This window comes from Pristiophorus japonicus, chromosome 6 (assembly GCF_044704955.1).
Source record: "Pristiophorus japonicus isolate sPriJap1 chromosome 6, sPriJap1.hap1, whole genome shotgun sequence".
Classification (NCBI taxonomy): domain Eukaryota; kingdom Metazoa; phylum Chordata; class Chondrichthyes; family Pristiophoridae; genus Pristiophorus; species Pristiophorus japonicus.
Window position 1 is genome coordinate 178,986,606 of NC_091982.1, and position 27,908 is coordinate 179,014,513.

The following is a 27,908-nucleotide window of genomic DNA, read 5'->3' on the forward strand; positions in this document are numbered from 1 at the left end:
GGCGACACTGACTGACACAGCGAGAGGGCGACACTGACTGACACAGCGAGAGGGCGACACTGACTGACACAGCGAGAGGGCGACACTGACTGACACAGCGAGAGGGCGACACTGACTGACACAGCGAGAGGGCGACACTGACTGACACAGCGAGAGGGCGACACTGACTGACACAGCGAGAGGGCGACACTGACTGACACAGCGAGAGGGCGACACTGACTGACACAGCGAGAGGGCGACACTGACTGACACAGCGAGAGGGCGACACTGACTGACACAGCGAGAGGGCGACACTGACTGACACAGCGAGAGGGCGACACTGACTGACACAGCGAGAGGGCGACACTGACTGACACAGCGAGAGGGCGACACTGACTGACACAGCGAGAGGGCGACACTGACTGACACAGCGAGAGGGCGACACTGACTGACACAGCGAGAGGGCGACACTGACTGACACAGCGAGAGGGCGACACTGACTGACACAGCGAGAGGGCGACACTGACTGACACAGCGAGAGGGCGACACTGACTGACACAGCGAGAGGGCGACACTGACAGACAGAGCGAGAGGGCGACACTGACAGACAGAGCGAGAGGGCGACACTGACAGACAGAGCGAGAGGGCGACACTGACAGACAGAGCGAGAGGGCGACACTGACAGACAGAGCGAGAGGGCGACACTGACAGACAGAGCGAGAGGGCGACACTGACAGACAGAGCGAGAGGGCGACACTGACAGACAGAGCGAGAGGGCGACACTGACAGACAGAGCGAGAGGGCGACACTGACAGACAGAGCGAGAGGGCGACACTGACAGACAGAGCGAGAGGGCGACACTGACAGACAGAGCGAGAGGGCGACACTGACTGACAGAGCGAGAGGGCGACACTGACTGACAGAGCGAGAGGGCGACACTGACTGACAGAGCGAGAGGGCGACACTGACTGACAGAGCGAGAGGGCGACACTGACAGACAGAGCGAGAGGGCGACACTGACTGACAGAGCGAGAGGGCGACACTGACTGACAGAGCGAGAGGGCGACACTGACTGACAGAGCGAGAGGGCGACACTGACTGACAGAGCGAGAGGGCGACACTGACTGACAGAGCGAGAGGGCGACACTGACAGACAGAGCGAGAGGGCGACACTGACTGACAGAGCGAGAGGGCGACACTGACTGACAGAGCGAGAGGGCGACACTGACTGACAGAGCGAGAGGGCGACACTGACTGACAGAGCGAGAGGGCGACACTGACTGACAGAGCGAGAGGGCGACACTGACTGACACAGCGAGAGGGCGACACTGACTGACACAGCGAGAGGGCGACACTGACTGACACAGCGAGAGGGCGACACTGACTGACACAGCGAGAGGGCGACACTGACTGACACAGCGAGAGGGCGACACTGACTGACACAGCGAGAGGGCGACACTGACTGACACAGCGAGAGGGCGACACTGACTGACACAGCGAGAGGGCGACACTGACTGACACAGCGAGAGGGCGACACTGACTGACACAGCGAGAGGGCGACACTGACTGACACAGCGAGAGGGCGACACTGACTGACACAGCGAGAGGGCGACACTGACTGACACAGCGAGAGGGCGACACTGACTGACACAGCGAGAGGGCGACACTGACTGACACAGCGAGAGGGCGACACTGACTGACACAGCGAGAGGGCGACACTGACTGACACAGCGAGAGGGCGACACTGACTGACACAGCGAGAGGGCGACACTGACTGACACAGCGAGAGGGCGACACTGACTGACACAGCGAGAGGGCGACACTGACTGACACAGCGAGAGGGCGACACTGACTGACACAGCGAGAGGGCGACACTGACTGACACAGCGAGAGGGCGACACTGACTGACACAGCGAGAGGGCGACACTGACTGACACAGCGAGAGGGCGACACTGACTGACACAGCGAGAGGGCGACACTGACTGACACAGCGAGAGGGCGACACTGACTGACACAGCGAGAGGGCGACACTGACTGACACAGCGAGAGGGCGACACTGACTGACACAGCGAGAGGGCGACACTGACTGACACAGCGAGAGGGCGACACTGACTGACACAGCGAGAGGGCGACACTGACTGACACAGCGAGAGGGCGACACTGACTGACACAGCGAGAGGGCGACACTGACTGACACAGCGAGAGGGCGACACTGACTGACACAGCGAGAGGGCGACACTGACTGACACAGCGAGAGGGCGACACTGACTGACACAGCGAGAGGGCGACACTGACTGACACAGCGAGAGGGCGACACTGACTGACACAGCGAGAGGGCGACACTGACTGACACAGCGAGAGGGCGACACTGACTGACACAGCGAGAGGGCGACACTGACTGACACAGCGAGAGGGCGACACTGACTGACACAGCGAGAGGGCGACACTGACTGACACAGCGAGAGGGCGACACTGACTGACACAGCGAGAGGGCGACACTGACTGACACAGCGAGAGGGCGACACTGACTGACACAGCGAGAGGGCGACACTGACTGACACAGCGAGAGGGCGACACTGACTGACACAGCGAGAGGGCGACACTGACTGACACAGCGAGAGGGCGACACTGACTGACACAGCGAGAGGGCGACACTGACTGACACAGCGAGAGGGCGACACTGACTGACACAGCGAGAGGGCGACACTGACTGACACAGCGAGAGGGCGACACTGACTGACACAGCGAGAGGGCGACACTGACTGACACAGCGAGAGGGCGACACTGACTGACACAGCGAGAGGGCGACACTGACTGACACAGCGAGAGGGCGACACTGACTGACACAGCGAGAGGGCGACACTGACTGACACAGCGAGAGGGCGACACTGACTGACACAGCGAGAGGGCGACACTGACTGACACAGCGAGAGGGCGACACTGACTGACACAGCGAGAGGGCGACACTGACTGACACAGCGAGAGGGCGACACTGACTGACACAGCGAGAGGGCGACACTGACTGACACAGCGAGAGGGCGACACTGACTGACACAGCGAGAGGGCGACACTGACTGACACAGCGAGAGGGCGACACTGACTGACACAGCGAGAGGGCGACACTGACTGACACAGCGAGAGGGCGACACTGACTGACACAGCGAGAGGGCGACACTGACTGACACAGCGAGAGGGCGACACTGACTGACACAGCGAGAGGGCGACACTGACTGACACAGCGAGAGGGCGACACTGACTGACACAGCGAGAGGGCGACACTGACTGACACAGCGAGAGGGCGACACTGACTGACACAGCGAGAGGGCGACACTGACTGACACAGCGAGAGGGCGACACTGACTGACACAGCGAGAGGGCGACACTGACTGACACAGCGAGAGGGCGACACTGACTGACACAGCGAGAGGGCGACACTGACTGACACAGCGAGAGGGCGACACTGACTGACACAGCGAGAGGGCGACACTGACTGACACAGCGAGAGGGCGACACTGACTGACACAGCGAGAGGGCGACACTGACTGACACAGCGAGAGGGCGACACTGACTGACACAGCGCGCGAGGGCCGTCCCAGCATGCTGTTGGAGGGTTCCCAGTGCTGCAGTTGGTGAGTGGAAACTTAATTTTTTATTGATTTTTAAATTATTTATTTTTTTGATTGATGATGGCTCTTTATTTGTAAAAGTGATTGTTTCATGTTTGTAAACTTCCCTTCACCCCCTTATCTTTCTCCCTTACGCCTGACTTTCTACGTGTCAGCAAGTTTTTTCTAAGCATGCAAAATTCTACACTTTCTCCATTTTAAGTTAGTTTGGAGTAAGTTTTCGCTGCCTAAGCTTTCAAAACAGGTGTAGGTGGCCGGACACGCCCTCTTTTTTTGAAAAAAATCTGTTCCAAAATGAAACTGTTCTAACTCACTAGAACTGGAGCAAACTAAATGCTGAGAATTGCAATTTCTAGGATACTCCATTCTAAACTAGTTGCTCCAAAAAAATAGGAGCAACTCGGGCTGAAACTTGACCCCATAGACTCAGTGTAAAGAGACACAAAGGATGTGGATGAATAAAGAAACTTGGATTAAATATATAACTCCCAGCAGCATGAGTGCAAGTAGATGGTCATAAGAGCCAATAGAACATCACGTTCTATAAATAGGGTCACAGAGAGTGCTGAAATTGAACAGGGAAAGAATATTCCATCTTGAGAATCAGTGACAAGTGGATCATCAATTTAAAATTGTCACTGGGGTAGAGACTAGGAGACATTTATTTATGCAAAGGGTTGTTGGAGCGAGGAGTGATTGAGGCAGATACCATTGCATCTATTAAGGGGAAATTGGATAAATATTTGAAGCAGAGGACCAGTGCAGGGGTGATGAGAATGGGGTTATCTTTGGGCCAAAAACCAGCACAAAAATGGCTTCCTCTCCTCTGTGCTGTAAACATCTATGGATAATCCTATTTTTTTTGAGTACATCATTGTTTTATACTCATAAATCTGTTAATTTTGATTTTGTTTTGTCTACCATCCAACAATAGTCCTTTCTGCACCATGTTAACTAGTCCTGCTTTTTTGGTATCATCTGAAAATTGTGAAATTAAGTTATTGGTGTACTCTACCAAATATTTGACATTGTAGAAGATTACTGGTACCAATAATGAGCCTTGTGGAAATGCACTTTTTGCATTCCTCCATCTGGAATGCTCTCCATTCACACACACCCTCTGGCCCCTATCCTCCAGTCACTGTTCAATCTATCTCCGCACGCTGTTGGGAATGCTATGTCTGTTCATTTTCTATAAGGTACCTTATCAAAAGCATTACTAAAATTTAACTCACTCCTACATTCTCTTATTAACATAACTATGAAAAATTCTATTAATTTGCAATGGCATGACTTTTTATAAATTTATGCTGACTCCCTTGTCATTTAGTCTTTATATCTCAGTGCAGCATGACTTTGTCCTTGATGATTGAGTCTAGAATTTTCCGTGGTACTAATGCTACTAAATGGTCGACAGTTACCCAAATCCTCCAGATCCATTTTTAAAAATAAAGGCGCTACTTGTCATTCTATGGTACCATTCCTTTTTTTATAAACCAATCTCTAAATATTTTTGTTAGTTAGACATGCTTGAGTACATGCTAAGTATTCAGCTATGCTGTTAATGTTAATTTTATGGCCCCCTCAATCTCCCTCAATCTGACTGTCTTGGAACTTCCACAGTTGAATAAAGGAAACATGTTAAATGGGCTAGAAATTTTACGACCAGATTTTTGGTGCTATTTCACTTTTTTTGGCGCAAACCCGTCGGAAAATTCGGAGAAGTTTTGCAGCAGTGCTTTTCAAATACCGCTGGAGAGAGGTGCGCCGCCATGCAAGACTCGATATATCACTTTCGCCAAAAATTTGGCTCTGAGCGTGCACCCATATTTAGGATGGAAATAACCACCACGGAAAAAGCTGCATTGCAGCCCTTGGATCAGCGGTAAGTATAAAGACCTGCAGAAAAGGTAAGCTAGATAAGTGTCTTGTAAATGTTTTGTGAATTTTTTTTTTCTTTTTCTCCAATTTATTTTCAGGTGTTTTTCTGCCCTCCCCTAGGCCTTGCAGTGGTCTGGGCTCGGACTAAAGTTGGCGAGGGTCGCGGTTTGCGCCACGTATCCTCGTGCAATGCCGAATTTTACCGCTGCGCAAATTAAACCTTGAATTTACGGCCTCGTTGCGATAACGGTAATTTTGGCGAAAAAAATGCAATTATTGCTGAGAACTGAATTTCTAGCCCAATGTCCTTATTGTTGAAAATGTATAAAACCTTAATGCTTTTCCTATGTAATTTTCATGAGCAGTGCTCCTATTCTGATTTTATTTTGAAGCAAAATTGACTTATTGGCTTGTGCGTACGATTCCGAATCTAATCCTAAGGGAATGTTCACAATAGATTTGTTACTCATCTTAAAATAACAATCAAAAGGAAAATGTGCCAACTTTAGATTCCATTTGCCATTTTTTTTTTAACATTTTCTCTCCATGACAAAGCAGTTGACTTGCATTCAGCATCTACCCTGATGGCATACCTGAGATCAGAGGCTCCTCTGGATTACAGTTTTTTTTCCTGAGGGTGGAATTTGAATATTGTTAATACATAATTGTTTTGAGCTATCTGCTGTATTATTTTTGACACTTTGTACTTAGTAGCTTCTGATCCAGGTACGTGCATGGAAATGGAACACTTGGTGTCACTTGTCACCTGGTGTCAGCACCAAGATTGGACCAGTTGAGATTCCAGAAGTCTGCCCAATCATTGTGCTTTAACCCAATGGGTATTACCAGTGTGATTTTTTTTTTTCCAATAGACACACTAGTATCATTGGGCCCAAATTTTCGCCGTCGGTTTTTATGGCGCACCTCCGAGCCCCGACATTGTAGCGCAGAAGCAGCGGCAAAAAAAACTACTTGCGATTATGGCCGATTCTCGGGCCGTCTGTCGAGGTGGCGTGGCACAGAACAAAGGAGGGGGCGGAGCTAGGTCCGTGCTGGCTGCCCAGAGCTGGCAGGGGGAGGGGCCTGATCTGAGTGCCTGTGAGTGCCAGCAGTACACGCATGTGTGTTGCAGCGTTCGCGCATACTCGGTGGGGCAATAACATTGGCAAACGGCCATTTTTAAAGGGAGAACCCCTCAGTTTTGGATGCCTGCTTGATGTTTTGAAAGCTATAGGAGTGCTGTTTGGAGTACTCTGCAAGAAATCAGCTGCTAAACTTCCACAAGGAGTGCTGCATAGGTGAGAATCATTCATTGCTGCAAGCAAAATAAGGACTTTGTGCTTTGGAAAATCACTGTCAATTCCATAGAGCAAATGCAACACCGTGCCCCAAGAACGAAGAATTTCACGCATCAAGAAGTGGAGGTACTAGTGAATGTAATCGAGGAAAGGTGGCAGGAGCTGGATATGAGCAACAGAAGTCGCACAAATGTGCTACCCAAAGAAATGAATAAACGCTGGAACAAACTTGCAGAAGATTACTGCGTAGTGGTGAATACCATGAGAAATGGAAGGCAGTGTAAAAAGAAATGGCAGGACCTTGGTCAAGTAGTTAGTGTAAGTAATATTTTCATTTTTCAATGGAATTGCATCTGTAAATGTGACCATCTGTATAAGTCCCACCCAGCGGAAAGACACCCTCTCTAACAAGTTATGTTTTCATCTTTGCAGAATAAATTGGCCCACAACAAAAGGGAAAGAACTCGAACAGGAGGAGGCCCGTCAAATCTGCACCCACTGACACCCTTGGAACTGAGGGTCGCTGCTTTGATGGGTCCTGCCTGGAGAAAAGCAATCAGTACTGCACAAACTGGGCCCACACGCGAGGGAGAGGGCAAGTCCTGAAAATTACTCATGGCCCTTCAAATCAACCTACTGCCTTGCCTGCAACGTATGAACCTACTCATGCCACCCATCCTGCCCCCTCCTCCGCTGCTAACCATTTGACTGTTATATTTTGCAGAATCTGATGCCAATCCAGAAGATTCAGATGTGGGCGAGCCAGACCAACTTTGTAGGGGGGAGGGGGTGGCCATGGAGAGGTATTAAGGGTAGAATCTTGAACTTGTGTTGTCAAGCACTTCCATGATTTCTGATACGTCATTCCGTGGTTTGAGCGCGGCCCAGTTCCCGCATAGTGGTTTAGGGTCTGCTTTGACATTCCGTGGTTTCAGCTCGTCCCAGTCTCTGCATAATGGTTTAAGTTTTGGTCCGACATTGGATGCTTTCGAAAGTCCAGAGTCTGCGGGTTCCAGTGCTGCTGGAAAGCAGTATGGATCATTCAGTGCCCCACGTCCCAGCCTGCGACTCCCAATGCTGGTGGAATGCAACCTGTAACACCCATGGCCATACCGTTCCAGCCTGCGCCTCACACTGGAGGGGTTCCGCGAGACAGACCCAGGGCGAGGCCAAGGAGAAATGCACCACGCTGTCCTGAGATGGAGGGTGCAACAGATGTGGCTCAGGTGATGGCATTGGGTGTGGAGACCAGTGAGCTTACTTGATCACTCGTGAACACCGTCACAGTGGGGTGGGTGATGAGGTAACGACGCTGATGGCAGAAATAGCAATAATGTCATGAGACATGAGTGAGGGAATTTCAGAGGCAGAGGGAACGACGGCACAGGCCATCAGAGAGGGAATGTCACAGGCAGCTGAAACAACGGCACAGGCCATCCGGGAGGTAGCTGCTGCAATAAGGGAACACAGCCAGGCCAATGCACTGCCACTCCCACAGCAATCCCCCGCATTAGTCTCTAGAGACCCAAGCCGTAACCCCCCCCACCATATCACCACCACCATCATCATAGGCAATCCCTCAAATCGAGGATGACTTGCTTCCACGTCAAAAAGTTAACAGGTGTTTGAATGATGGACCTAAAATTCCAGGTCCGAACTAAATCTTGAAGGGTGGAAGATGCCTGTGCTTGGATTTTTTTTAACGTGTGGTGACCGTTGCACACCAGCCACCATACTGGCTTGACAGAGCTAGGTCTTGGTCCCGTAGCAAGGATTAACCAAGACGACTGGAGACCTGCTCTGCTGCACAGACCTAGTGCGCACACATACCGCAGTGTGGGCTGGCCCGTGCTGCCCCTGGGCCCCGAACTCTTGCATCTCCTGGGCCCCGATCACGTCGCTCTACAATCTCTCGCCGCTCCTTCGCCCCGACCTCGCCGCTCCTGCAATAACTGCCCATGCTTCAATCACTGACCTGGACCTTGATGACGTCACTCTTCGCTGCCATTGCTCTCCTGCTCCAGCACATGTTGCTCCCTGGAGTAGTATGCTGTCACGCTGCTCCTTCCGCTCCCCGGCCTGCTCTGATGGTGCTCGCAGGCCGGGGCCCTTGCGCGGCCAGGACCAGGGAGCGGAAGTAGCAGCGTGGCAGCACCACCACCACCACCACCACCTATGAAGCAGTGCACATTCATCGAGATGAGGATCTGAGATGGGTGCAGCCTTTGCTGCTGTTTTTGTTGTTGTTGATTTTACTCTTGTAACTGTTTTCTAATAGAAATTGTTTTGTAAGTGATGTAACTTTACAACTTATAAGTGATCTTGGAGTGTAAGTGTTCTCACATTTTGTAAATTATTTAATTTCACACCTAAAAAGTGATCTTGAAGTTTGTGATTTTAGAGTGAGATTTTTCACATCGAAATTGTTTTGTAACTTTACAAGTTTTTAAGTGATCTTAAAGTCATATTAAAGTGCAGTTTGATAAAATTAATTTATTTAAATTTTCAATAAAATATTTTTTACATTGAAACTGAATCATGTTGCATTAACACAACACAACATTTAGGAACAGCTGCAAAAAAAAAAACATGTCAAAGCGGAACAGTTGTCGCTGAGCCCTCAGGCATCAGTAAAGCGATCATGGATGAGCTGCTGGCGCAAGGCTCGAACAATCGTTAGAGTACGATGGTCCGCCCTCCTCCGACGTCAGGCCTCGGGCACTTGCATGATCTCCTGATCCTTGTCATCATCCTCCTCTAGCTCCTCCTCCTCCTGCTCGTCACCTGCATCTTCCACATCATTATCATCAGGCACTCTCACCGCACGTGGGTCGTCGTCTTCCACTATCAGCTGCTGCTGCCGCCTCATGATGGCTAAGCTATGCAGCATGCAGCACACAACAGTGAAGTGACCAACCATCTCGGGAATATTGCAAGTTGCCTCCGGAATGGTCCAGGCATCGGAAACGCTATTTCAAGATGCGAATGGTCCCCTCTATGATGCTGCGTGTCTTAATGCGCGACATGTTGTATTGATGGTCAGCTTCCGTCCGTGTTATGCGTAGGGGTGTCATGAGCCAGGTGGCCAGGCCGTACCCTTTGTCTCCCAGTAGCCAGCTCTGCCCTTCTGGCTGCTGCTCAAACATATCAGATAAGGCTGGGAACGCCCCCTTTCAGGGGGGGGAAACTGACCTAATTTTAAAAAAAAACTAACTAACTCACTTATACTGGTGCAAATTAAATGGTCATATTTGCAACTAAAAAGATACACCCAGAAAAATCAAGTTACAGCAAAAAAAACTGCAACTCATGGGGAAATGTGGACCTATTATCTCTGGATGTGAATGTCGTGATTGAGTACAAATAGCGACTTAATATTGTGGAACCATGCCCATTAGAAACCACATTCAAAATGTCCAAACTTATTTCATGTAAAATACTTTATAACAAGAGAATGGAGACATTCAGCCTATTGGCTTGGGTAGATTTAAATCAAAGTGTTGAGTATGAAGCAACAGTGTGCTAGCCTACTATATCATCCAATTCCCATGGCAAATTTAAAATGTACATCTGAGGATTGGTATCATTTAAATAGAACAATTGCTGATGATCTATGGCATTGCATCTGGAGAGTCAGGACCAAGGTTCACTAAGTTGATTCTGTAAATGAGGGGGTTGACTTCTGAGGAAAGATTGAGGAGGTTGGGCCTCTACTCATGGGAATTCAGAAGAATGAGAGATGATCTTATCGAAACGTTTAAGATTGAGGGGGCTTGACAAGGTTGATGGAGAGGATGTTTCCACTGATAGGGGAGACTAGAACTAGGGAGCATAATAAAATAAGGGGCCCCCCATTTAAAACTGAGATGAGGGGGAATTTCTTCTGAGGGTTATAAATCTGTGGAATTTGATGCCTCAGAGCTGTGAAAGCCGGGACATGGAATAAATTTAAGACAGAGATAGACAGTTTCTTGACCGATAAGGGATTAAGGGGTTATGGGAAGCGGGCAGGGAAGTGGACCTGAGTCAATGATCGGATCAGCCACGATCGTACTAAATGGCGGAGCAGGCTCGAGGGGCCGTATGGCCTACTCCTACTCCTATTATGTTCTTATTCGGGTCGAGCAGCGTTAGGGGGGAGAAAAGCTGAAAAATCATTGGTTGAGGCAAAGGCATACTCATCTGACTGTCTGGTACAGTTACATTTCTTAGGATGCTCATCTTAAAGGCCAGTGCGGTGGGGGTCATACATTATTTTTCTTTGGTACTGGAAAACACTCAAATTTGTTTAGGGAAGAGGAGGATAATCTTGGGTTTCAGTTCTCCGCTTCACTTTTTCAGCAGGACCGTGGGCTGCAATTAACCTTGTTTGATAAGCCACAACAAGTGTGCGAGACGTGATTCAAAAAGATATGCCTAAATCTACAACCAGGATCGTTCCTGAAAAAGCAATTTTTACTTGTTTTGAGTTAATAAAATTTGGAGAAGAGAACAAAATAAATAGGCTTTGTGATCCAGCAGATGCATTGACGCAGAGCTAGTGTCTGGAAGCCAAGGCAGATTTGAATCATCAGTGGGCCAAAAATTGAAGTTGGAGGATTCCCGCGGGCGAATGCCCCCGACCGCAGTAACTTCTGCGAAAGTACCTGGTGGTCCCGGAGGTTTGGCGACTTGCGGTCCTGGTGCTCTACGTGAAGGGCCCATGTATCCCAGGATTATATGGATGTTCGGGATCAGGTTGGGCCGGCCTACATATCAGTAGGGGGATCCTCATTCATACAAATATGAGTTCCGTATGTACGGAGCTCACAGTATGAATGGGAATACCCCCAATAACACGCAAACACCAAAAATAAATTTTAAAAACACATTACTTATTTAAAAGTAATTAAAATGCAATTTAATTAAATATTTTTTTCAAATGTTTTATTTTTTTTTAAATGCTTTAACAGCGCTAAAAATAAACTTCCCTTAATGGACACGGTTTTTAATATAGAAATGAGTGATAACATTTTATTTCCTTAAAATTCTTACGCCTGCTTTTATCAGCATAAGAATTGGAAGGACATTCGCTGGGCAGGAGTTGGGCAAATAGTCGCCCACGGAGGCTCTTTTCCTTCCATCTAGTGGTATGATTCTTGCTTTGGGGGCGTTAATTAAAATTTGTGAGAGGTCCCAATTTCAAATCCCCGACGAGCCCGTGCATTTTTGTGGTGTATTTGGACTTTCAGAAGTCTTTTGACAAGGTCCCACACGAGGTTAGTGTGCAAAATTAAGGCACATGGTATTGGGGGTAATGCATTGACATGGATAGAGAACTGGTTGGCAGACAGGAAGCAAAGAGTGGAAATAAACAGTTCCTTTTCAGAATGGCAGAGAGTGACCAATTGGGTGCCGCAGGATTCAGTGCTGGGACCCCAGCTATTTACAATATACATTAATGATTTAGATGAAAGAATTCAATGTAATATCTCCAAGTTTGCAGATGACACTAAGCTGGGTGGCAGTGCGAGCTGCGAGGAGGATGCTAGGAGGCTGCAGGGGGACTTGGACAGGTTAGGTGAATGGGCAAATGCATGGCAAATGCAGTATAATGTGGATAGGTGTGAGGTTATCCACTTTGGTGGCAAAAACAGGAAGGCAGATTATTATCTGAATGGTGACAGATTAGTAAAATGGGAGGTGCAACGAGACCTGGGTGTCATGGTACATCAGTCATTGAAGGTAGGCATGCAGGTACAGCAGGCAGTAAAGAAAGCAAATGGCATGCTGGTCTTCATAGCAAGGGGGTTTGAGTATAGGAGCAGGGAGGTCTTACTGCAGTTGTACAGTTGCCTTGGTGAGACCACATCTAGAGTATTGTGTGCAGTTTTGGTCTCCTAATCTGAGGAAGGACATTCTTGCTATTGAGGGAGTGCAGCGAAGATTCACCAGACTGATTCCCAGGGTGGCAGGACTGACATCAAGAAAGACTGGATCGACGAGGCTTATATTCACTTGAATTTAGAAGAATGAGAGGGGATCTCATAGAAACATAGAAAATTCTGACGGGATTGGACAGGTTAGATGCAGGAAGAATGTTCCCAATGTTGTGGAAGTCTAGAACCATGGTTCACAGTCTTAAGGATAAGGGGTAAGCCATTTAGGACCGAGATGAGGAGAAACTTCTTCACTCAGAGAATTGTGAACCTGTGGAATTCTCTACCACAAAGTTGTTGAGGCCAGTTTGTTAGATATATTCAAACGGAAGGAAGATGTGGCACTTACGGCTAAAGGGATCAAGGGGTATGGAGAGAAAACAGGAATGGGGTAATGAAATTGCATGATCAGCCATGATCATATTGAATGGCGGTGCAGGCTCGAAGGGCCGAATGGCCTACTCCTGCACCTATTTTCTATGTTTCTATGAAATTCTCCTGGTGTCCTGAGCATTCAGTTCTCCCTGTTTCTAAGGTGTCAATCTTGGCACTTTGCATGTATAGAAACACATACGCACCCATAGGGGGCTGCAATTTACAGCCCTATATATTTGCTGCTATTTTGGAAGCTTGCAACATTGTTACATTTTACATTGGACAAAACCCATTACATTGCCACCTACAGGCATAACCCGTAGTGTATAGAATTTGATGACCTATCTACAGATTTTAATATTTGTAATAGATCAAAGAAGTGAAAGAATGCTTTAATAGTGAAATCTTGTTCCAATAGTACCAGCTGCCGAAATAAGCAACATGTTGAATTTCTGTAGTGCTTCTTGTGCAGAGAGATGTTAATGTGGACACCAAGCTGGAACGGAAAGGCAAAAGGGATGGAGGTTAAAGTAGCATCAAAGAGGAAGGGCTTGGGGCTTTTGAAGCGATATGTTTTTAGTGTTGTGCCATCACACCTTTTTGGTCTGAGCTAAGTTTTAAGTTATTCGAGGAGAAATGTGGGAGTGGAAAAAGTCTGAGAAACAATATTGCCCCCGGGCCTTGTTTATAATACTGCAAAATTGACAGTTCAGGGTTGGTTTTCAGTTGTACAGTGTAAATACAATATTACAAATCAGCTTAGAGTTGTCATATCAGCATAAGAGCTCTCATCAAACGCATTGTAACATGTTTAAGCTCGGCTCTTCAGAAAAGGGATAGAACGTCGCTATCTCGCTGTCAGTTGATACCATTTTGCATGTGTCCCATGTTTAGAGTAGATATGCTGTAAACCATAAGATAAAAATTTAATTCTCCATGTAATCTATAAAATAAATGCTGTCTCTTTAAAATGAATCCAATGCATCATATAGTTATATTGCCCTGTAACCATGAAAATGTTTGCATGCCAATTTTCCATATTTGTTTTCATTTTTTTTCAGTCTGATGAAGATAAGCAGCTGCAGGAAGAGCTGGAGATGCTTGTGGAAAGGCTAAATGTAAGTCCTGTTTTTCTCTTTCTCGCCCTTTGTGATAGGTTGGTTCCCTAATCGTGAATTATGTGTCAATTTTCTCTCTTTTGTAAGAGATGTAAATGGGGTTACCTCAGATATTGGGCTCAAGTTTCAGACCCCCGCTAGAACGGCGCACATCAGAGAGGCCCGCCTAATTTGTGGAACAGAAATTGTGGCGAATACTTATCTCGCGATTCTCCAATATATGTCGGGCCGTTTCCAGTCCGGCGCGACGCAGCGGGAGCTGCTGGGGGCGGAGCTACAGCCCTGCGCCAAAAAGAGTGCCGGCAGCTGCGCGAATGCGCAGTAGCTCCTGGCCCTCCTAGCGCGTCCTGTCTCTGAGTGACGACCCTATCCCTGGCCGAAGGGACGTCGCCCCTATCCCGGGTCGAGTGGCCTGACTGCTCTTAACTCATCCATGGCGAGCCCACCCGGAATCTCGCTGGGGGCGGGTCCCGCCCAAAGTCCGAGTCGGTGGCGGGGTCTGCCCGACTGGCATCTCCTGGGGGCGGGCCCCGCCCGACCGGCATCTCCTGGGGGAGGGCCCCGCCCAAGCAGCTCTTCAGCAGGCTGTAGGAGGGCTCCCGGTGCTGCACTAGGTGAAGTGTTTAATGCTTTGTAAAATCCTCTAACTTCCCCCCCCCCCCCCCACCCACCTCTCGCTACCTGCACCTAATTTATAAAATGTAGGCAAGGTTTTTCTGAGCATACAAAAATCAACACTTAATCCGTTCTAAGTTAGTTTGGAGTAACTTTTCGCTGCCTAAACTTGCAAAACAGGCGTAAGAGGCTGGTAACGCCCCATTTTGGGGGAAAAAACTGTACTAAAACGAAACTATTCTAACTAACTAGAACTGGAGCAAACTAAATGTGGAGAATTGCGATTTCTAAGATTCTCCATACTAAACTAGTTGCTGCAAAAAATAGGAGCAACTCGAGCCCATTGGATATTAAATAATTTGTTTTATGTTTCAGACAAGTATGTTTTTGCTGAAATTTGCAAAAAAATCTATTTTATATTCACCAAGTAACCCTATGAAATGCATTCCCATATCTTTATCTTAAAAATAAAGACTTTAAACAAAAATATTTCGAGTTACTGTGGCTACTATAAATGTTTTCTATACTTATTTTCTCTGATGCTTTGTCGTTGTGTATATATTTGTAGCTTGGGGTTGAAGTCAACTTGAGTTGAACTTGTAATCAGTTTAAAACAGCATTTGTTACATCCCTCATAACTTCTAAATCTGGGCATTTTAACTTCTTTCTAGGAAACAGACACACAACTTTATCGGGCTGCTCTGGAGGAACTCCGGAGGCAGATTCGTTCATCCACCACCTCCATGACATCTGTCCCTAAACCACTTAAATTTCTTCGACCACATTATGAAAAACTTAAAGAAGTCTGTGAGAAAATGCCATCAGGAGAAAATAAGGTAACTTTTTGTGTAATAGTAACCATTACATTTCAACTTCTGATGCAACAATTTAGTTGTAAGATACTTCCATGATTTGAGTGTTGTACTTGCTGTACTTGAAAGTGTCACGGTTTGCATGTGTTGTAATATCATTACCTGTCATGAGGTAATCATTTTGAAATTTGAGTATGAAGCCTTCAGTATGTTTTCAAAGCACAACTTCCATTGAGTTAATCTTTTGAGAGCATGATGGCATTGCCAGACATTATTTTAGGGCGAGGTGTGACTGAAGACATGTATCCTGTATTAGTAATGATGACCCATGAGGTTATTAATGCATCAAAGTGATTTACTGACTTTTATATCTGAGTGTAAGTGAATTCAGTTATCCTGCTCTTTCTCAATGCTGTGGGCTAGATAACTCATCCATTGTCTGGTTGCAGTGGTTAGAAGTAAATCTACTTGTTCAGCACATCCTGGTTTTGTGATTTTTGTGGCAAACACTGACCTGGTTGCTGATGCTAACGGATCACATCATGTGACTGACTCCCATTCCTATGTCAATTGCTTCCATACCCTGGAGATGCTTTCTCTGTAGCTCCCAGAGCTATGAATACCCCCCTCAAATGCTAGCACAACCTGAAATTCCCACCCCTCTACACACAAAGTGTTAGAAATGTACAGCAGGTACGCCAGCAACTGTAGAGATTCATGTTTCAGATATAACCTTTTGTGCGAGCTCAGTTTTCTATATTTCATATTAAATTAGCTCATTTATTCCTAAACCTTTACAATTATATAAAAGCCTTTTAATATTTCATCTTTTTTAAAGTTAATTTAATTTTCATTTCTGTAAATGCACTCCCCCATTCATTCTTTTTTACATTCCTTTCTTCATTTTTAACCAACATTATCTATAATCCCATCTCAAAAAAAAATACATATCCTCCAAATTCCATAAGCATTGTTGCAGGAAATCTATCAGTAATAATAAATTAAAAGCTATGGGATAGATTTTCCACTTGTCACCTAGGCATAAAAGCAGCTTTATGGATTGGCTACCCATTATAGAAACTCTGATTTTCATTTCCATTAGAATTACATTTTACACCTGGAACTCAAGTTGAAGATCTAACCGCATATGTTAGTGTGCAGATCTAACCGCATATGTTAGTGTGCAGATATCAAACCTTTACAGATGCAAAGCAATCATTAAAAATCTGTCTGATTATAACTTGATGCTGAAATTGAAAAGCACGTGACAATTCATGAAGTTCCATGACCAAACAACAGTTAAACTATGATCTGACCTTGTGTTAACTCAGCCAAAATTAGACTTGGTTGCTTTAAAGAGGCAGCATCCTAAGCTGTTGAGAGTAAATAACAAAGGCTATGACCACAATTTTCCAATCCTCCTTAAATATGTAAATTGTCCATTGGAGCTACAGATAACTTTTATTTATATAACGCCTTTAACATTGTAACGCGTCCCATGGCGCTTCACAACAGTGTTACAGACAAACAGATAAATTTGACACCAAGCCACAGAAGAAATGAAGGCAGATGATCAAGAGCTTGTTTAAAGAGGTAGGTTTTAACGAGCATCTTAAAGGAGGAAAGCGAGGTAGAGAGGCATAGAGGTTTAGGGAGGGAGTTCCAGAGCTTAGGGCCCAGGCAGCTGAAGGCACATCCACCGATGGTTGAGCAGTTATAATGAGGGATGTTCAAGAGGCCAGAATTTGAGGAGCGCAGGCATCTTGTGGGATTGTGAGGCTGAAAAAGATTAGAGAGATAGTCAGTGTAACACTAAGAAGGAAATGATGGAGAAACCAGGTGACTGTAGAGCAGTTATGTCTGTCATTTGTGAGCAAACTCTTAGAATCGATAATTGGAGATAAAATCAGTAAGCATTTAGAAATGCATGACTAATCAAGGATAGGCAGCATGATTTGTTAAAGGCAGATCGTGATTGACAAAGTTATGTTTTTTTGAAGAATGACTACTTACTTAGATAAAGGGAATGCAGTGGATATAGTCTATATGGATTTTCAGAAGGTATTTGATATGCTGTCTGTCAAAAGACTTATTAGTAAATTTAGGCATATGCCATAAGAAGAAATGTAGTAGCATGGATAGTGAGTTAGTTGATGAACAGGAAACAGTTAGGGTGTTGCTTGGAATTGAAAGTAGTGTACTCCAGGAATCAGTGATGGTCCACTTTTGTTGTTGGTATATATAGAAGATTTAGACTTGAGTATAGGGAAAAGTCCAAAATTTGCAAAAAGCGATGAAGACTGTAACATCAGAAAGGCATGGACAGGTTAATGGAATGAGCAGGCAGATAGCAGATGTAAGGGTGTAGATGAACAGATATCTAGGGGTTCAAATACATCATTGTGAGAGTGCACTAGAAAAGGCCATAAAAAGACCATTAGAAATTTGGGGTTTAAAAGTGGGGCCATATGGTATAAGAATAAAGAAATATGATTAATTCATGCAAAATGTTGGTTAGGCCAGCTAGAGCAGTATGTGCAGTTCTGGATGTCTCATTATAGAAAGAGCCATAGAGAGGCTACAACATGATGATGCCAAGGATGGGAAACTATTATAAGCAGCTTCTTGAGATACTGGGATTATTTCCGCTGAGCAAAGGAGCTTTAAGAGGTTTTAAAATGAAGAAGAACTTTAATATAAGGAAAGACTATATCCTCTGGTGGGGGTCATCAGCTTAAGATGATCACTAAGAAAGTAAGTCGAGAGGTTCCAAGAAATTTTGTTACATAAAGAATGGCTGGTGCATGCAAGGCTCTGGTGCAATGGTTGAGTTGGAGAACATCACATCTTTTACGGTAAAACTTGATAAATATTTGAAGCAAATGAAGATATAATGCTATGGGGAGAGAGCAGAACAGTGGGATTAGTTTTAAGTTGCTCTAGCAAGCGCAGACATGAAGAGCAAAAGAACATAAGAAATAGGAGCAGGAGTAGGCCATTTGGCCTCTCGAGCTTGCTCCGCCATTTAATAAGATCATGGCTAATTTTGGGCTCGGCTCCATTTCCATGCCTGCACTTCACTCCCTTATTGTTCAAAAATCTGTCTATCTCCAACTTAAGTATATTCGATGACCCAGCTCTCTGGGCAGAGAATTCCACAGATTTATGACCCTCAGAGAAGAAACTCCTCCTCATCTCAGTTCTAAATGGGCGACCCCTTATTTTTAAACTATGCCCCCAGTTCTAGATTCCCCCTCGAGTGGAAACATCATCTCTGCATCTATCTTGTTGAGCCCCCTCAGTATCGTATGTTTTAATAAGATCACCTCTCATTCTTCTAAACTCCAATGAGTACAGGCCTAACCTGCTCAACTTTTCTTCATAAGTCAACCGCTTCATCTCAGGAGTCAACCGAGTGAACTTTCTCTGAACTGCCTCCAATGCAAGTATATCCTTCCTTAAATAAGGGAGACCAAAACTGTACGCAGCACTCTTGGTGTGATCTCGCCAATACCCTGTACAGTTGTAGCAGGACTTCCCTGCTTTTATACTCTATCCCCCTTGCAATCAAGGCCAACATTCTATTTGCCTTCCTGATTACTTGCTGTACCTGCATACTAACTTTTTGTGTTTCATTTACAAGGACCCCCAGGTTCCTCTGTATTGCAGCATTTTGTAATCTCTCCATTTAAATAATAATTTGCTTTTTTATTTTTCCTACGGAGTGGATAACCTCACACTTTCCCACATTATACTCCATCATAGGCAGTCCCTCAGAATCGAGGAAGATTTGTTTCCACTCTTAAAATGAGGCCTTAGGTGGCCACAGTCCCTGTCACAGGTGGGACAGATAGGCGTTGAAGATAAGGGAGGGTGGAACAGATTTGCCGCACGCTCTTTCCGCTGCCTGCGCTTCATTTCTGCATGCTCTCACCAATGAGACTAAAGGTACTCAGCGCCCTCCCAGATGCACTTCCTCCACTTAGGGCAGTTTTTGGACTCCCAGGTATCAATGGGAATGATGCACTTTATCAGGGAGGCTTTGAGGGTCTTGTAAAGTTTCCCCTGCCCACCTTTGGCTCGTTTGTCGTGAAGGAGTTCTCCGAGTAGAGCACTTGCTTTGAGACATTGTCACATTGTCCGCATACCAGACACGAAAATTATACTCCATCTGCCAAATGTTTGCACACACACTATATTCCTGTCTATATCCCTTTGCAGATTCTGTGCCCTCACGACTTGCTTTCCCCACCCATCTTTGTATCATCAGCAAACTTTGGCTATATTACCCTCAGTGCCTTCATCCAAGTCATTAATATAGATTGTAAATACAGTTGAACCTCTCAAATCCGGCACTCTTTGATCCGGCAACCTCCCAACCTCCGAGGCACCTACCAAGGCTGGAAGACATTTGCCCAACAACATTCCCGGCGAGGGGGGTCGCGATCCGCATTGTGTCCTGTGAGCAGGCAGGCGGGTGGCCCTCGGGGGCCCAGTGACATTGTTGCTGCCCCATCCCAACAACACCTGCCCAGAGCTGCCGCTCATCTTTTTGATGTTGGACTTGGAGGCCAGATGGAAATCCTTTTTATACATCAAATTAGCGAATGATTTCCCCATGTCCATGGGAATTGCTTCACAGCCGTCGCACCTGAAAATGGGATCAGGATCAGGAGGAGCCGCGGGTTCCCATAGGGACGGGTCGTTGTTAGTAGAGTTGTCAGCCACCTCCACTACCAAAACTAAGAAAACACATGCTGGCATATGTCTCCTGGAGAAACCGCCATATTCCTACATAGTCCTGATTGTGATGGCTATCCAGAGCTCTCCCACCAAGCGGCTGACTCTAAGCGAGATCTACCGGTTCCTCTAGAGCCGCTTCCCCTTTTTGCGAGGCTCCTACCAAGGCTGGAAGACGTTGCCCAGCAACGTTAACGGGATGGGCTTACCGGGACATTCTGTGTCTCACCCCTCGGCCAACAATGGACACTATATGGGAAGCTGTACAGGATGTTCGGTCGGAGACTACCCCAACCATTCCGACAGCTCACTGCCCGCGTCTCCCTTGCTGACCGGCGGTGGGGTGATGGAGCCGCACTCCATATACACTATCTCGGCTTCAGCATGGGCTCCTTCGGCCTCCACGCTGAACAGCGGGGCTCCTTACATCACACAGCAACGTATTTTGCCGTGCAATCCATTGGCGAATCTCACTTCTCAACCTGCAAGCACACTCCCTAGATCAGTCCTGTTTACATCAAAATAGCCACAACGCGGACGATATACAAGGTACGGAGCCCATGGTACTACAGTTACAGATTATCAAAAGGCGAGACCCCGACCTGCGAGGAACCATCTGTGGCAGTTTGGGGTGAGCCGGTCGGGGAGGGCAACGACTGTGAAGAGAGCGACTGGATTGTCCGTCGCCATAATCCAGGTTGCTGATTGGAGCGTGGGCAGGAGCGGCAAGAGATTGCAGAGCGACATGATCGGGTCCCAGAAGAGGCGAGGGCCCGGGGCAGCAAGGGTCAGCCCACACTGCGATATGTACATGCACTAGACCCGTGCAGCAGAGCTGGTCTCCAGTCGTCTTGGTTAATCCTTGCCACTGGACCAAGACCTAGCTCTATCAAGCCCATGTAGTGGCTGGTGTGCAATGGCCACCACATGTTTAAATAAAATAAATCAATTCACGCACAGCCATCTTCGACCCACTATGCATTTCGGGACCTGAAATATCAGCACCTTCATTGAAACATCTGTGAACTCAACCCTTTTTGGTGGAAGCAAGTCATCCGCGATACAAGGGACCGCCTAAGAAGACAAGAAGCAAAAATAGCTTTTGTAGGAAGCAATTCTAAAACTTTGCTGACAGTGCGATTTTTAAGTCTGCAGTCGGCATGACCTCCCCTGGTCCGGCAAAAAGTAGGACCTCAAAAGTAGTAATCTCAGAATTGCTGCCAGTGCCACGTGCTTGTCAGAGTAGGAATCGCAGGATAGCTCAGATGAATACGTGGCTTCAGGAGTGGTGCACAAGGGAGGGATTTAAATTCCTGGGACATTGGAACTGGTTCTTGGGGAGGTGGGACCAGTACTAACCGGATGGTCTGCACCTGGGCAGGACCGGAACCAATGTCCTGGGGGGAGGGGGGGGGCGGGGGCAGTGTTTGCTAGTGCTGTTGGAGAGGAGTTAAACTAATATGGCAGGGGGATGGGAACCTATGCAGGGAGACGGGGGGGGGAAGTAGAATGGGGGCAGAAGCAAAAGATAGAAAGAAGAAAAGTAAAAGTGGAGGGCAGAGAAACCGAAGGCAAAAAGGGCCACATTACAGCAAAATTCTAAAGGGGCAAAGTGCGTTAGAAAGACAAGCCTGAAGGCTCTGTGCCTCAATGCGAGGAGTATTCGGAATAAGGTGGACGAATTAACTGCGCAGATAGCAATTAACGGGTATGATGTAATTGGCATCACGGAGACATGGCTCCAGGGTGACCAAGGCTATGAACTCAACATCCAGGGGTATTCAACATTTAGGAAGGATAGACAGAAAGGAAAAGGAGGCGGGCTGGCATTGCTGGTTAAAGAGAAAATTAATGCAATAGTAAGAAAGGACATAAAAACATAGAAAAAACATAGAACATTCGGCCCTTCGAGCCTGCACCGCCATTCAATGAGTTCATGGCTGAACATGCAACTTCAGTACCCCATTCCTGCTTTCTCGCCATACCCCTTGATCCCCCTAGTAGTAAGGACTGCATCTAACTCCTTTTTGAATATATTTAGTGAATTGGCCTCAACAACTTTCTGTGGTAGAGAATTCCACAGGTTCACCACTCTGGGTGAAGAAGTTTCTCCTCATCTCTGTCCTAAATGGCTTACCCCTTATCCTTAGACTGTGACCCCTGGTTCTGGACTTCCCCAACATTGGGAACATTCTTCCTGCATCTAACCTGTCTAAACCCGTCAGAATTTTAAATGTTTCTATGAGATCCCCTCTCATTCTTCTGAACTCCAGTGAATACAAGCCCAGTTGATCCAGTCTTTCTTGATGTCAGTCCCGCCATCCCGGGAATCAGTCTGGTGAGCCTTCGCTGCACTCCCTCAATAGCAAGAATGTCCTTCCTCAAGTTAAGAGACCAAAACTGTACACAATACTCCAGGTGTGGCCTCACCAAGGCCCTGTACGACTGTAGTAACACCTCCCTGCCCCTGTACTCAAATCCCCTCGCTATGAAGGCCAACATGCCATTTGCCTTCTTAACCGCCTGCTGTACCTGCATGCCAACCTTCAATGACTGATGTACCATGACACCCAGGTCTTGTTGCACCTCCCCTTTTCCTAATCTGTCACCATTCAGATAATAGTCTGTGTCTCTGTTTTTACAACCAAAGTGGATAACCTCACATTTATCCACATTATACTTCATCTGCCATGCATTTGCCCACTTACCGAACCTATCCAAGTCACTCTGCAGCCTCATAGCATCCTCTTCGCAGCTCACAATGCCACCCAACTTAGTGTCATCCGCAAATTTGGAGATACTACATTTAATCCCCTCGTCTATATCATTAATGTACAATGTAAACAGCTGGGGCCCCAGCACAGAACCTTGCAGTACCCCACTAGTCACTGCCTGCCATTCTGAAAAGTACCCATTTACTCCTACTCTTTGCTTCCTGACTGCCAACCAGTTCTCAATCCACATCAGCACACTACCCCCAATCCCATGTGCTTTAACTTTGCACATTAATCTCTTGTATGGGACCTTGTCGAAAGCCTTCTGAAAGTCCAAATACACCACATCAACTGGTTCTCCCTTGTCCACTCTACTGGAAACATCCACAAAAAATTCCAGAAGATTTCACAAATCCATGCTGACTTGGACCTATCATGTCACCTCTTTCCAAATGCGCTGCTATGACATCCTTCACAATTGATTCCATAATTTTACCCACTACCGATGTCAGGCTGACCGGTCTATAATTCCCTGTTTTCTCCCTCCTTTTTGAAAAAGTGGGGTTACATTGGCTACCCTCCACTCCTTAGGAACTGATCCAGAGTCTATGGAATATTGGAAAATGACTGTCAATGCATCCGCTATTTCCAAGGCCACCTCCTTAAGTACTCTGGGATGCAGACCATCAGGCCCTGGGGATTTATCGGCCTTCAATCCCATCAATTTCCCCAACACAATTTCCTGACTAATAAGGATTTCCCTCAGTTCCTCCTTACTAGACCCTCTGACCCCTTTTACATCCGGAAGGTTGTTTGTGTCCTCCTTAGTGAATACCGAACCAAAGTACTTGTTCAATTGGTCTACCATTTCTTTGTTCCCCGTTATGACATCCCCTGATTCTACTGCAGGGGACCTACGTTTGCCTTTACTAACCTTTTTCTCTTTACATATCTATAGAAGCTTTTGCAGTCCGTTTAAATGTTCCCTGCAAGCTTCCTCTCATACTCTATTTTCCCTGCCCTAATCAAACCCTTTGTCCTCCTCTGCTGAGTTCTAAATTTCTCCCAGTCCCCGGGTTCGATGCTATTTCTGGCCAATTTGTATGCCACTTCCTTGGCTTTAATACTATCCCTGCTTTCCCTTGATAGCCCGGTTCAGCCACCTTCCCTTCCCAGGGGATGTACAATTGTTGTAGTTCATCTATGCGGTCTCTAAATGTCTGCCATTGCCCATCCACTGTCAACCCCTTAAGTATCAGTCTCCAATCTATCCTAGCCAATTCACGCCTCATACCTTCAAAGTTACCCTTCTTTAAGTTCTGGACCATGGTCTCTAAATTAACTGTTTCCTTCTCCATCCCAATGTAGAATTCGACCATATTATGGTCATTCTTCCCCAAGGGGCCTCGCACAACGAGATTGCTAATTAATCCTCTCTCATTACACAACACCCAGTCTAAGATGGCCTCTCCCCTAGTTGGTTCCTCGACATATTGGTCTCGAAAACCATCCTTTATGCACTCCAGGAAATCCTCCTCCACCGTATTGTTTCCAGTTTGGTTAGCCCAATCTATATGCGTATTAAAGTCACCCATGATAACTGCTGCACCTTTATTGCATGCACCCCTAATTTCCTGTTTGATGCCCTCCCCAACATTACTACTGTTTGGAGGTCTGTACACAACTCCCACTAGCGTTTTCTGTCCTTTGGTATTCCGTAGCTCCACCCATACCGATTCCACATCATCCAAGCTAATGTCTTTCCTTACAATTGCATTAATTTCCTCTTTAACCAGCAACACCACACCGCCTCCTTTTCCTTTTCCTTTCCGTCTATCTTTCCAAAATGTTGAATACCCTTGGATGTTGAGTTCCCAGCCTTGGTCACCCTGGAGCCATGTCTCTGTGATGCCAACCACATCGTATCTGTTAACTGCTATCTGCACAGTTAATTCGTCCACCTTATTCCGAAAACTCCTCGCATTGGAGCACAGAGCCTTCAGGCTTGCCTTTTTAATACACTTTGACCCTTTAGAATTTTGCTGTAAAGTGGCCCTTTTTGTTTTTTGCCTTGGGTTTCTCTGCCCTCCACTTTTACTCATCTCCTTTCTGTCTTTTGCTTCTGTCTCCATTTTGCTTCCCTCTGTCTCCCTGCATTGGTTCCCATCCCCCTGCCATATTCGTTTAACTCCTCCCCAACAGCATTAGCAAACACTCCCCCTGGGACATTGGTTCCGGCCCTGCCTAGCTTGGATGATGATGTGGAATCGGTATGGGTGGAGCTACGGAATAGCAAGGGACAGAAAACGCTAGTGGGAGTTGTGTACAGACCACCAAACAGTAGTAGTAAGGTTGGGGACAGTATCAAACAAGAAATTAGGGATGCACGCAATAAAGGTACAGCAGTTATCATGGGTGACTCTAATCTACATATTGATTGGGCTAACCAAACTGGTAGCAATGCGGTGGAGGAGGATTTCCTCAGAGATGGTTTTCTAGACCAATATGTCAAGGAACCAACTAGGGAGCAGGCCATCCTGGACTGGGTGATGTGTAATGAGAAAGGACTAATTAGCAATCTTGTTGTGCGAGGCCCCAAGGGGAAGAGTGACCATAATATGGTAGATTCTTTATTAAGATGGAGAGTGACACAGTTAATTCAGAAACTAGGCCCCTGAACTTAAGGAAAGGTAACTTCGATGGTTTGAGGCATGAATTGGCTAGAATAGACTGGCAAATGATACTGAAAGGGTTGACGGTGGATAGGCAATGGCAAACATTTAAAGATCACATGGATGAACTTCAGCAATTGTACATCCCTGTCTGAAGTAAAAATAAAATGGGGAAGGTGGCTCAACCGTGGCTAACAAGGGAAATTAAGGATAGTGTTAAATCCAAGGAAGGCATATAAATTGGCCAGAAAAAGCAACAAACTTGAGGACTGGGAGAAATTTAGAATTCAGCAGAGGAGGACAAAGGGTTTAATTAAGAGGGGGAAAATAGAGTACAAGAAGATGCTTGCCGGGAACATAAAAACTGACTGCCAAAGCTTCTATAGATATGTGAAGAGAAAAAGATTAGTGAAGACAAACGTAGATCCCTTGCAGTCGGATTCAGGTGAATTTATAATGGCGAACAAAGAAATGGCAGATCAATTGAACAAATACTTTGGTTCTGTCTTCACGAAGGAAGACACAAATAACCTTTCGGAAGTACTAGGGGACCGAGGGTCTAGTGAGAAGAAGTAACTGACGGGATTTCCTTATTAGGCGGGAAATTGTGTTCGGGAAATGGATGGGATTGAAGGCCAATAAATCCCCATGGCCTGATAGTCTGCATCCCAGAGTACTTAAGGAAATGGCCCTGGAAATAGTGGATGCATTGGTGATCATTTTCCAACAGTCTATCGACTCTGGATCAGTTCCTATGGACTGGAGGGTAGCTAATGTAACACCACTTTTTAAAAAGAGAGGGAGAGAGAAAGCGGGTAATTATAGACCGGTTAGCCTGACATCTGTAGTGGGGAAAATGTTGGAATCAATTATTAAGGATGCAATAGCAGTGCATTTGGAAAGCAGTGACTGGATCGGTCCAAGTCAGCATGGATTTATGAAGGAGAAAGCATGCTTGACAAATCTTCTGGAATTTTTTGTGGATGTAACTAGTAGAGAGGACAAGGGAGAACCAGTAGATGCGGTGTATTTGGACTTTCAAAAGGCTTTTAACAAGGTCTCACACAAGAGATTGGTGTGCAAAATCAAAGCACATGGTATTGGGGGTAATATACTGACGTGGATAGAGAACTGGTTGGCAGACAGGAAGCAAAGAGTCGGGATAAACGGGTCCTTTTCAGAATGGCAGGCAATGACTAGTGGAGTGCCGCAGAGCTCAGTGCTGGGACACCAGCTCTTTACAATATACATCAATGATTTGGATGAAGGAATTGAGTGTAATATCTCCCAAGTTTGCAGATGACACTAAACTGGGTGGCGGTGTGAGCTGTGAGGGGGACGCTAGGAGGCTGCAGGGTGACTTGGACAGGTTAGGTGAGTGGGCAAATGCATGGCAGATGCAGTATAATGTGGATAAATGTGAGATTATCCACTTTGAGGGCAAAAACACGAAGACAGAATATTATCTGAATGGTGGCAGATTAGGAAAAGGGGAGGGTACAACGAGACTTGGGTGTCATGATTCATCAGTCATTGAAAGTTGGCATACAGGTACAGTAGGCGGTGAAGAAGGCAATGGTATGTTGGCCTTCATAGCTAGGGGATTTGAGTATAGGAGCAGGGAGGTCTTACTGCAGTTGTACAGGGCCTTGGTGAGGCCTCACTTGAAATATTGTGTTCAATTTTGGTCTCCTAATCTGAGGAAGGACGTTCTTGCTATTGAGGGAGTGCAGTGAAGGTTCACCAGACTGATTCCCGGGATGGCAGGACTGACATATGAGGAGAGACTGGATCAACTGTGCCTTTATACATTGGAGTTTAGAAGGATGAGAGGGTATCTCATAGAAACATATAAGATTCTGACGGGACGGGACAGGTTAGATGTGGGTAGAATGTTCCCGATGTTGGGGAAGTCCAAAACCAGGGGACACAGTCTTAGGATAAGGGGTAGGCCATTTAGCACTGAGATGAGGAGAAACTTCTTCACTCAAAGTTGTTAACCTGTGGAATTCCCTACTGCAGAGAGTTGTTGATGCCAGTTCATTGGATATATTCAAGAGGGAGTTCGATATACGGTTAAGGTGATCAAGGCGTATGGTGAGAAAGCAGGAAAGGGGTACTGAGGGAATGATCAGCCATGATCTTATTGAATGGTGGTGG

The 27,908-nt window shown here is 46.4% G+C and overlaps 1 protein-coding gene across 1 annotated transcript in view; it reads left to right on the plus strand.

Annotated features, from left to right (window-relative positions):
* Positions 1 to 27,908, plus strand: part of psmd2 (proteasome 26S subunit ubiquitin receptor, non-ATPase 2) — a 117,368-nt gene that overhangs the window by 26,940 nt on the left and 62,520 nt on the right. The window contains exons 2-3 of the mRNA XM_070883442.1: positions 14,139 to 14,195; positions 15,482 to 15,646. Coding sequence (XP_070739543.1) covers positions 14,139 to 14,195; positions 15,482 to 15,646 — 222 coding nt within the window. The remainder of the gene's footprint in view (positions 1 to 14,138; positions 14,196 to 15,481; positions 15,647 to 27,908) is intronic.